Here is a 12,582-nt window from a genome sequence, read left to right as displayed (position 1 = left end):
AGGCATTATGTTTTCAGATTGTCCATCCATCCGTCTGCCCTTCCGTCTGTCCTTTTGTTCGGATCAGTTGTGTGGGCAGCATAATTTAAGGCCCGTTTGAGGTATCCAAATGAAACTGGGCGTATGTACGTATTAGTGGATGAAGCCATGCATATCAACTTTAAGGTGCACACGTTTAAGGTCAAAGGTCAAGGTCAAATTTTTAAAATTTTATCATTTTCCCCATATCTATGGATGTCGTAGCTCAAAGTCTCATTGTGAAAATTTGATATTACCAGTTAATGATTATTTGAAAAAAAAGTTGTGGCCCATGGAGTCAAAGGGGCGAGTGACAAAGTTCAAGTAAAAATACTCAAGTTCCCAAAATGCTAGATCTGTGAAACAAGTTAGCCATCCAAATGAAACCTTGTTCAAGGAATGTCAACACTCAACACGTATGTGGTTGTGCCAAACTTTCAAACATATCATCGCATTTTTTTTTTTTTTTTTTGCGCCAGTCATGTAAAGCTGTTGCCTCACATTGCCAAGATGTACTAATGACCTATTGGGAGAACCATGCAATATGGCAGAGGCGTACCAGTCGCCATAGCAACATATCTGGCTTCATGTGATTTTATATTGTTAGTCACAGTCAACTTGAAGAAGGAGTGAAAATTTAAGTCCTCGGGTCTGCCTGAACAGTAGAGTAGATCACAGAGTTATATAAATCATTTGTACATTGAGAGCTATGCAGGAATACTTACTGTGCTATGCTCAGGAGCATGTAGTATAAATAGGCCAAAAGAAAGAAGGAACTTGGCAGTAGCTGACAGTTTTCTTTGTTTTGGGGAAGAGGGATATGCACCATGTCAGAACTTCACATTGCATTGCTCTTGTCCCATTTCTGCTCTTCATTCGTCATGTGTCAAGAGTCTAGCAAGTACCTTGCTGCTGCGTTTCTCCCCATGAAAACTCTCCTGTTTAGACTCTAATGAATAACCAGTCTGTGGTGTCGCCAGAGACCATTTAGGAGATATTATGCTGTGTCAGATTCTCATAGGAATCTGTCTATCCAGGGTATGCTTCTACTTCTTCTTCTTCTTCATCTTTTTTCCTTTTTTATTTCTCTTAGTGTTTTTTTTTTTTGTTTTGTTTTTTGCCAATTTCCGCATTGGCGGTTTGCGGAACGTTCTTGAAGGAAACAGGGAAGAAATTCTTCATTACCGACTGATATTTGAGTGAAGAGAGAACAGTGAGAGGGATTCAGCGCCACAAGTTTGGAATGCTTGAAGAAGAAAAAAAATCCAGAGAAACGGTGTATTCATTTCTCATAATCATTGCCACATCCATGGCAAGTTTTACAGCTCAATAGGGTAGATGCGTTCATTTGCAAGTGCTCTTCATGAAAAAAAAGAAATGTGTATGTTGATGACCTGTACCATCAGAATAAGATGGAGAAAATTTTCAAATCACTATGATAAGTTTTTAGGCATGACTGTAAAGTATAATCAACCTGTCTGAGACCTCCCCCCGCCCCCCCCCCCCCCCCCCCCCCCCCGCCATTCCATGAAAGTTTTAAAATAGGGGTTCTTGCTCTTTATATGTTCCAAGTAGAAATGTTGGGTACTTGAGCACACAATAACACTGTGGATGATGTCATAAAATGTTTTTGATCATTCTTTCCCCTCATAAAGCAAATTTGTTGTATGTAGTGTAGTTTGTATCAGCGTTTATTGAAACAAATATAGTAATTAAATTGATTTATCTAGCTTGCCGAGTGGAAATAAATTGATCTTATTGTGTTGGGAATGCTAAATAATACATATTTTCTCTCTGGTATCTCTACACAAGTTTGATTTGTAGAATCTGTTTGTTCAGCTGTGTTGAGGTTTGTGGATTTTAGATTCGTAGGACAAGTGACTTGTGACAGAACCGTTCAAACCTGAAGTAAATACCATTTTGTTTCTTGCAACTCGCTTGTTTCTTCAGGAGAGAGAGACGCAACTACTCTATCAGGACCAGGTAAAAAAATCAACGCTTTATTCAGAATAATAATTGCACTGTGTGTGGCAAAATCATTCACTTCATGGATTCTAAGAGATTGCCACCACATTCTTCTTATGACTAGTGTATTTGCACACTTTTTATTCCATCTAATCATGCGTGAAAATATATGTAAATATGATTTTTTTTAATGAGAGTGCATTGTTTGATTTCCTTGAGTGTACATGTTTTTCCCATATTTCCCCTCTGTATCTCATACATTTCTTTCTTTCTCTCGTGTTCAAACGCCTTCATCAAAACATTCAAACGTTGCATTCATGACCTTTGATGAATCTGGTGAGCGACGACTTGATATATATGTGCTGGTGTTGAGAAGCAACTGTTATGGTGTGCTCTATAATTTATTTTTATATTCATTTTTTTTTGAATAAACGAATTGGTTCCTTCTGCATGCAGACAAGTTTTGAGTATGTTTTTCCTTTAGTATCAGTTCTAATGGAGCAGATGCACCATTTCATGCCATGAAATTACATGATAGTTTAAAATAGTACAAAACAGTCAATAAGAAAGCACTCACAAAATATACTCTTTGCCATATATATAAATTTTCTCACCATATCCACAAATCAATTAACATCTTCTCTTCATGCACCTGTTTTAGGACATTTTGAGTCGTGATTCCATAACCATTTGTCACATGATTTAACTTATGAATCTGAAATATCTACTTTTATCCTCCTTTCATTCACCATAAATTGCATGATCTCCTCAAACTATCCAGGCAGCACTGAACGTACAATGGTGACTCACATACGTTTACCATGCACAACTTCAGCTAATAGTTCTATGAAGTCATAACACATCACAAGGCGATATGACACTTTTTCCTGCAATACTAATGGAATCCATAATTATATGTAATTGTCCATCAAAAAATTATTCTATTTCAACACTAAGGTGCCAATCTTGCATTACAGAATACATCATAGAATCACTGTTGACCATCCATTAGCCTGTTATGTAATGTATACCAATATAAAAGACACTTTAATATTGAAAAAATATAAAGTTCTTCAGTGGATCGGCATTGTAAGTTCCATTTCATTTGATTTGTTGTGCCCCCGTATATTTCTGGACAGTCAGTTTGCAGTTTTAATTCATATTATCGAGTGATGTTTGCATTATCTCTTGTGACTAGTTTCATTCAAAGGACAATGTAATCATTCAAAATATTATCTCCGAAGCAGTTGCCACTGCATATAGTTCATTGCATATTACTGGATGTTGTGTGATTACATATTACAGTCTGCGGTGTTCCTGTTTTCAGTATTCCCCCCATTACCCGTGTGATGATAACTCAAACTCTTGTTCCAGAGTGACCGAGAGACGATCAGTATTATTTGGGATCATTTCTTGTCCTCCGTTTACATTATTCAGTGTTGTGTCACAGTGCATTGCTGATGTAAATGGAACTGTAACCCTGACATCGGACCTCTACACGTTCAAAAGGAAGCCGCATTGATTTTGCTTATCATTTTTCTTGCTTTAAGTAGCTTGATTTCCAGTGTTTACATGGGGTGTGCAAAGTGTTCTTTTGAGCTTACCAAAGTTTTTCTTTTTTTTTCCAGTCGATATTTGGTCTTCTGGAGGTGCTGCTGTTTACTTATACAGTGAATCATTATCATTATTGATTTAAAGTGTGTGTCATGACCCTTTTGGTTTTTCATATTCTCAGTTTGCGGATGTCAAAGTCTTTTTAGCTGTCATTCTTTCATGTTGTGTCAAACTTGTGATATGGCCTTCAGTATGGATTGTTGTAGCATTTGATAAGGTATTTTTTCAACAAATGCATTACTCAAATACTTTAGTAATAGAATAACGCTTAAATTAATTTTATCATTATTGTATCAATAGTTTAAAACCACCATATATGAAATTATGTAGGGTATAGGGGTAATTTTGTTGTGATGTGGCTGTGCTTAAATTATTTTGTCAATAACATGTCAAAATATTGTTTAAGTGAATAAACAGAGAACACTAGCCTATCAAAGGCAGTATATTGCAAGAGAATAAGTAAGCATTCTCTTCAGCTTTTGTTGTATTAGATTGATGATGGTAGAGGTCTTTGTATGTTTTAGTAAGGAAAATTTTTAATTCCCTCTCAAATTGCTCAAAATTGCAAATAATGAATGCAGTTGTTCAACACAAGATGAAAATGATATGAAACATTGTTGGGAGGTGAAATGCTGAAAATGAGATATTTCCTTTGAGGAAACAACATCTTATATCAGTTCAATTAAATTTAATTTATTCATCCAGTCATTCATGAATTTAATACAAAGCAATGTGGGCAGTTTTGAATGACAATTTGATGTGGTAATCAAATTGTAGTACAGCTGTACATGCATGTTTAAATGACAATAAATGAATGATGGTCACGGACACCAAGAGGCGCAGCTTATAATGTGGTTCCATTGACACATTTATATTCAAATTAAAGTACATTAACTTACACATAAGATTTTTTTAAAAGTTAAAAGTATGCTAGAAAATATCACCATATAAATGATAAAACCATGAAGTGCAGGTGAAATGACTCAGAGAAAAGTTGTCTTCAGAGTCAAAGCTTGGATTGGAATTCAGTCTTGCCAAGTAGAATTTTTACATATAAACTTATCAGACCTTTGTTCTTCCCTTCTGGTACCCTTGGTGTCTTTCATTTCTTACAATGAGGGCAAGGGCTTCCGTTGTCATCTAGAAGCCTGTATTACTTTCTTAATTATTGCAGAATTGTCATAGCAACCTCAGCTGTTAGGATTTCTGTTTGGCTGATGTAGTTCTATTGTCCTTTTACATATTTACAAGTGGTTTTTAGGCATTGAGGTGACTTTGGCAACGTTAGAATTATAAAAGATGACTTATTAACTATTTCTGAAGGTAAGATTTGATGTAGAGATAATAATGTCTGCCCACCCCCCCCCCCACGTGTTGAATGACAGCTGCCTCAAGAAGTAATAAGATATGAAGAAACTCTGTTTTGTCATTTCCAGAGAAGGATTTTGATTAAAAAGAGAAGAGCTCAAAGCACTTTACTTCCAAGTAGCATATTGAGATCTCAGGAAAATATCAAAGAAAATTGGACATGGTGGACAAAGACAGTTTTAAATTTGAAAGCAAACTATTTTCATTCAAAGAAAACACCAAAAAATCTTAATCTTTTCCAAGATATCATCACGAGAGATTTCATGGCAGAGTAGACTTTCATGTGAGTGAAAAAAAAAGTATATTTACGATGAATATTAATGTAGGAAATATTTTCCCCCGTTGTATGAAAAAAGGGCTGATGTTCCCCATTGAGTGAGCAACCTGTGAAGGTCATGAATCAAATGAATATCAGTTTTCACTGACAATGTACGGGCGATATACAGGTGGGTGTCGGCCAGGGCCAAATTACTCTAGCCGGATTTACCGTTTGAGAATGTCATCTCAATCTGATAATGATACGACCGGTCGTGCCGCGTGCATGCACAGAGCGCTGACATATCCATCACGGTGCCGCGGAAGAGGCCGATAAAGTAGGAAGTGAGACGGGAGAGGCATTTTTAACCTTCTACGAGTAGCCAATGTCTGCTCTGTATTCTGCTCTATGCTGTGCTTATCCACTACGTTTATGGGACCTGTTTGTAGTTAGAGGGAGCAGTTTGCTAAAGGTCATGTGACCATCAACGTTAAATGTACACAGACACTGCTACTTAAAACGGGCCTCACGTCAGCCCAGCGAATGTGCACATCTGCTATAAAAGGAAACCTACGACGTCGGTGCGTCGTATCCACGTGGCAGGGAATAGGCAGTACAGAAAAAGAATGCAGGGGAGTTTGAAACTTAGCCTACACACTCTGCACAGACATATATATGCGCAAAGAAACAAAGAAGCCAACCAACAAACTAACAAACAAACTCGTAGCACAACAGAAAACGAGCTTTCATCGCAAGGACCAGAGAAATCTTGTGAAGCATGAAGTCAATAGATTGATGCAGCAGACAGAACGTCAGTCTTCATCCGCTCTGTTCATGCATAAACCCATGAGTGCCGAGACACTGCTCTACGGCATGGAGGTACATAGGTATATCCTGTCTGTGGTAAGGTGGGGGGGGGGATGGGTGGCTTGCTAGGGAATAGCTTGAATGTGTACTCATGGGTGGAATTATACCTGCCATGAAGAAAAGTGACATCCTGCATAAAGGCCCCATCTGTAGTCTCTTACAGAGACTGGATTTCCGTGACACAAACTTACAGCCTTGCTTTATCTAAGGTAGATAGTAACATGTTTTGGTGTATGCATTTTTTTTGAGGGGGGTTGAGGGGTGGAAAGGGGGAGAGGAAGGAGGTGGGGAAGATTAAAAATGGAGCATGCAATACAGGATATACTGAGGGGGTTTTCTCCAGTTTTTTTTTATAATATTTTAAATACCCAAATTCAAATGGTGCAATGAGATGATACAAACATCTTACATTGGTTAAAACTGTTACAGTTTATTTTAGCTGTAGAAAGTTTTTTTTTTCTTTTGTATGTGAAACTTTGCATAAATATAAAGTCCTACTCTAGCCTAGGATGAAGGCGTTAGTGTAGGCTTCTTCCAATGCTTCGCTCTCAATTTTTGTTTTGTTTTGTGTGTGTGTGAAGTGTTGGTGGTTGCCTGACTGATCAGTGGAGGTGGGTGGGGGGGGGGGGGGGGAGGGGAAGTAGTTTGCAGGCACAAAACCTTGTTGGTCGTAAAGGAGTCTACGTGTGCCAGGACTACTACATGCACCACTGGCACTGCAGCCTCTACAACACAACACAGGGCCTATGGGACTGTGCCAGTGGCGCATGTAGTAGTCTTGGCGCAGACTCCTTTACGATCAATAAGTGTTTGTGCCTGCAAACTGGGGGGGGGGGGTAAGGGCAGGAGAAGCCAGCAAGGGGTGGAAAATCATAGGTATTCCTTATTTTTTTCATGACGTTTTAATCTAGATTTAAGTGTTTATATTATACAGATATTGCTTTTCTAAAGGTGTAATAAGACACTTGACATTGCACAGGAGTTATATTTACTCTAAGAGATTATATTTTTCTGAAACACTCTACGCTGAGGGAAAATATTGTCTCAAGGGAAAAATATAAGTCCCAAGGGACTGTCATGTAATGTCAGAATGATAGACAAGGCAATATTTTTTATAATATAACGGTCTGCATAGATTCACATTAATTCAAACTGTCCCTGTTGGCAGCCAGTCAAATTTTGGAATTATATTACCTGATGTTACATCACTGCAGGCAATATAAATTACTATAATGATGATAATAATACTGAAGATGGCAAAGCAAGTTGAAACAGGTGTTTCTTAAGAGTTGAAATGAGTTTACAGATTTCTGTCGATGATGGGACCAGTGGAGAGGAATATGAAAGATGTAGATATGTGTACTGCGTGGAAAGTGTGTCATGCATCTTAAAATGCTCTTTATTGTACCTAGGACAGGAAATGGCTTCTGTCGTATATCACACGTTGCTATACTAACGGGTATTCAATTTCGTCCAGGATGTTCGGAGCTTGTTTATCTTTTGCGCACCAATTCTCGTACAATGCATGTAGCTTTGAGGTGCCATCATGGAAGGCTGAACTCGTAAACATTCTGGAAACTATCAGATAACTGCCGGAGGAGTTACCGGGGCCTGTTGCTGGTCTCGTGATCCGCTGGTGACCAGGTTTTTGGCCGTGGATGAGTATATCTCATGTAGCCGCATGTATATGCCACACTGTGGGGATGTTATTGAAATATCGTCAGATTTTTAAGTAGGTTAGAGGGCTTTCAATAATTTTGAACCAGATTTTTGTGATGGCAACGTTTCTGATAGATAAGAGAACAGGTTTACATGTTGCCAACTTATTGTCTTCTCATTTAGTTTTCAGTTTGTGTTGTAAACACATAGAAATTAGAATAAGAGTAAATACCTTAAAAGTGATAGATACACCACCTGATAACATGATATTTCAGTTACATAGAGACTAAAACAAATGTCTTTGAAACTAAGGTGCATGTCTTATCAAATAAAGCTAGTTTGTCTCATACTGGCATTACAGAAGCTATTTTATTTCCTAACTTGCCATGCAGATTTGTCACAAACTATTACATTTGAATGATGAAGTAGATAAAATTATGTAATACTCCTTCAGCAGTTAAAGGACAAGTTCACCTTCATAGACATGTGGATTGAGTGAATGCAGCAATATTAGTAGAACACATCAGTGAGAGTTTGAGGAAAATCTGACAATCCGTTCAAATGTTATGAATTTTTTAACTTTCTGCACAGTCACGGCTAGATGAAATGACAACTATAGCTTGTGATGTCACATGAGTACAACGATATAAAGAAAGAATAAAGAAAATTCAACATATTTCCATTTTTCTCGCATTACTAAAGAACACTTGACTTCTCTCTTTCAGAAGGCAGGGGGAATAATATTACCCTTAACATACGTCAGTAATAAGTCGAAGAGATGTGCACTTTATTAAAAAAGTAAAGTTTTGTGAAATTCTCTTTTTATTTTCCATATATCGTTGTACGCATGTGACATCATACACTGCAGTAGTTTTCTCATCCAGAAGTGACTGCGCAGATACTTAAAAAATTCATCACTTTGAATGGATTGTCCAATTTTCCTCAAACTTTCACTGATGTGTTCTACTAATATTGCTGCATTCTCTCAATCCTTATGTATATGAAGGTGGACTTGTCCTTTAATATGATGTGAGAGGATATGAAGTTCAGTGTAACTTATTTCAAGTGACAAAGATTAATATTCTTGATAGCTATGAATTCAGGAGGTTTCCTTCCACAATTTGCCAAATCCAGAACCTGACTTAAATCAGTTTGTTTCATGTGACCCAAAAGGAAGCATTGAATGCTTGTTGCCAAGCAACCACTGGACTGATGTCTTGAAGTCCCCTCAAAGTGGTGGGTAATTAGGATAAAGTGCCTTGCCTAGGGGCACAGCTGCTTCAGCCAGGGGACTTGAATCAGAGACCTTGTGATTGATAGTCTATGGTCTTAACCACTGAGCCTCAGCAGAAGAAATACAAAGATGATAGCTCATCAGATGATTGCTGGTAAAGATCAGCTTCAAAATGTCAGTTTCCTCTGACAAGATTATCAAGCTGTGACATCAGTAGGTAAAACTATTTTATGGAGTGTTTTAATGTTTTGCTTATCAACCCAAGCAAGAACTTGCTAATCTGATATGAGCTGTGCAAATCACAAGTTTTGCCTTGGTAGTATTTGAAAATTTTTCACTTGCGTAAGTGTCATTGTAGTTCATGTTCACATAAGAGGGCAAATAAGTTGCTTGAGTTCAAGGTTATCATTTTAAACTTTCCCAATGTTTTTTGCAATTAGAGTAATTCTATCTGTTATCTTCTGAACTAACCTGACTCTTTCCGCAAACAACCTTGTCACTGTGTGTAGTGCTTTAGCTTCAAGGCATACCACAATTCTTTTACAAACAAGAGGATATCACGCAAAACATCTACTTTATTTTGTTAGTCTACCATCACCCTTAGTTTTCTGGAAGTCTCAGAGGAATAGAAGTATTAATGTCCAATATGGACCGAGGGATTATCAGCATTTGTATGCTTTTAAAGGCAGTGAGACTTGTTGTGGTTTGCCGTACTGATTTCTTCAATTTTTTTTTTCTTCTGTAGATGACCAGTGGCATGGCAAAAACATGCATCGGATTTCATTACCAAACCACTTAGGGTTGATAGCTGATGTGAAATATCATATTTAAGCAAGTTAAGTTGCTTCATCATGCCAAACTCGGCTAAACTGAAGAATATTTGAAGAGTTTGATTGCAAAAGGAGTTAACTCCATTCTTCTTAAAATTAGATAATTGCGATTAAAGCTGCTAAAAACAAAGAAAATAAGAAATTTGGGATATCTTTAATCACGACTTCAAGAACATTCCTTGTTTCGTTAAAAGGGAGGTATCACTGGAAAATGTTTTATCTTGATTTATCTGATCATGGACTTACTTTAAAATATTACGAATGGTGCTTAGTCCATTTTGCAATCAAATTCTTCATTTGCTGCTTTGTTTTTGCTTAGTGAGAATGTGTGTGAAAGATAATCAAGCTACAATGCCGTAGAAACAGAGTAAGCTTATTTGATGACAAGTACTAAGGCTGCAATTACCTTTCAGATATTTTCAGTGCAAATATTCAGATATTTCTTCTTTTTTAGTATACTGCTTGGTGTCATGAAATGAGCTTGTAAAGCAGGACATGACTGATAAGATTATGTGACATAAATATGCATAGGTAGGTAAGCTGCTTATTTTTTGACTGCTTTGTGGAGGGAGCCTGTCATACTTGTCCTTAAGAGGATAATATATGCTCAAGGGATTTGTTTGTAAGCAGGGAAATCCAGGTTACTTGTCAGTCTTTTTCTGTATATATCACACACATGAGCCTTCACACTTTGGCTTCTACAAATCAGGAAAGTGATCTTCTATTTTTCTGGGCACAGATACTTTGGAAAGTAGAGATATATCATTGAGATACATCCACAATTCATTTATTTTTTGAGTGATATTGTTTCTTTCATTTAAACTACAAATCAGGAAAGTGATCTTCAGTATATGGGCATGCAGTCATACATTTTTCGGAAAGTAGAGAAGTATAATTGAGATAATGTTTTGAAATTCACTTTTTGAGTGATATTATTTCTTTTGTCTTACGGTAACTCTTAAATCTTAAGAATTCTCTCATCCAAAAGAATCGTTCATGCTCCATATCAGTTGCAGAATTGATTACCAGTATATGAAATATTGTGGAGCTACCCAATTTGATGAATGCCGCATCTGAAAATGGCTTGAATAGGGTACTCTGTAAAGTTCCCATGCATGAATGAATCATGCTTAGGCATTCTGAGATGTCAGAGTTTGGCACAAAATGCTTTTGTTACATTTCAGAGAGAGAGAAAGGATAATTGATATCTGTTGCAATTGTGTCTATCTTGACTCATACGTGCAAGGTGAACAGTTCAGATGTTGCAATGGAAATCTACTTGATGTGTGGCAATGATCATTGAACTGATATTTTGTTTGGCTGAATGGCAACAATATTACTTGTGAAGTCAGGTACAGCATGAAATTCAGCCTGAGTTTGATCATCCTCTTTGGATTTGCTTTCTTAACCCTTTATGTGCCACGTTCGCACGCCCGAACCATTCGATGGCATGCCAACTGAGCATATTCTGCTCAAAGGCACAAACCCGCCCAAACCGATTGATAAATCGCCAAATGCCACAGTACGATGAAAGCGTTTTTCGCAATTCCATTCCTCTCATATAAAGCTTGCATTCTATGTGATGATCGAAGCAGTGTTCCCAACCAGATTTGTGTATAAATTCTAAGTTTCTGTTTTGTGTGCGAAAGTCATGCCGTTACAGTAATGTAGCTACTGGGCATTTGAAAGAAAAACAATCATAGAGTTGTCATACAATTTATATCAAAGCAAAGCTTGGCATTTTCTCTACAACTTTGCTCACTGCATGTCCAATTCAACATAAATCTATAACAGTTACATAGATTGGAAAAACAATATTTTCTCAAAGCATGACTATGTTGGTGTTTCAGAATAATGTGGCACTAAGGGGGTTTCCACCATGGCACCTAAAGAGTTAAAGTGCATTAGTAGTCTGTGCATTATAGATGCCAAAGACACAATGTGCATTATTGCTATAGGAATAACCACAGAGTGTAGAAGAGTATGGCATGTCATTGACATGGTCAGCGGTCTTGCTACTGTAGGCCTAATGCTAGCATTAGGATTTAAGCTCCTAAATTGTCAGGTTTTAGAGATATGACCATAGGGAATGCATGTACAGTGATTGGTATGCAATCAGTGATGATGTACACTAGAGCAAGAAGTGCATCAGCAGTAATTAGCTTCATTCTGCATGGCGCACAGACTTTCATGATGCACGGTGGGAGGGGCTTGGCTAATTTATTCACCTCACATGCTATTGTTGTTGTTTCATCTTTTTCTTACTACTGTGCAAAAACCACAGTGAAATTTTTATTGTGGTGTTAGTGAGTGGAGCATTATATGGCAGCCTACCAGTAATGTCTATTTGAAAAATACAGAGGGTGGTACTGACAGACAGGAGACCACTAAGTGTGTCATATGATAACGATTGGCAGGTGTACCAGAAATTGGAAGTAGATCGAAGAGGGCACTGGGAAGGAAAAGCGGCTGCATTTCAGGAATGAAATTCGCTGTGGGTATGGATTGCTGCCGTACGATCACTCTCACTAAGACGTAAAAAGGTAGCAATTTTCCAAAGGATGGATTGAGGAGGAAGGAGCTCCGGCCCTGAGTGTAATATTGCCTCCTGATTTGGTTGAACGGCCATCAAATCAATGCATTCAGTTTTATTGTTAACCCTCTGAGGTTCGCTGCCTCAAAATGCCATTGACATCACACACAAGCAATTTCCCTATAGTACAGAGAGAGTTAAATATATGAATTTTGCATCATATGCGCAGGTATGCAGT

At 37.6% G+C, this 12,582-nt stretch overlaps 1 protein-coding gene across 1 annotated transcript in view; it reads left to right on the top strand.

Annotated features, from left to right (window-relative positions):
• The window catches only part of LOC139745091 (uncharacterized), a 102,595-nt gene that overhangs the window by 63,533 nt on the left and 26,480 nt on the right, over positions 1-12,582 (top strand). Inside the window, exon 4 of the mRNA XM_071655515.1 lies at positions 1,969-2,001. Within this exon, the coding sequence (XP_071511616.1) occupies positions 1,969-2,001 (33 nt within the window). The remainder of the gene's footprint in view (positions 1-1,968; positions 2,002-12,582) is intronic.

Source organism: Diadema antillarum, unplaced genomic scaffold, assembly GCF_040938485.1.
Source record: "Diadema antillarum isolate AM-2024a unplaced genomic scaffold, OU_Dant_1.0 scf00000036, whole genome shotgun sequence".
Taxonomy (NCBI): Eukaryota; Metazoa; Echinodermata; class Echinoidea; order Diadematoida; family Diadematidae; genus Diadema; species Diadema antillarum.
Note: the sequence above shows the minus strand (reverse complement) of the source record. Positions and strands in the feature narration are given on the sequence as shown.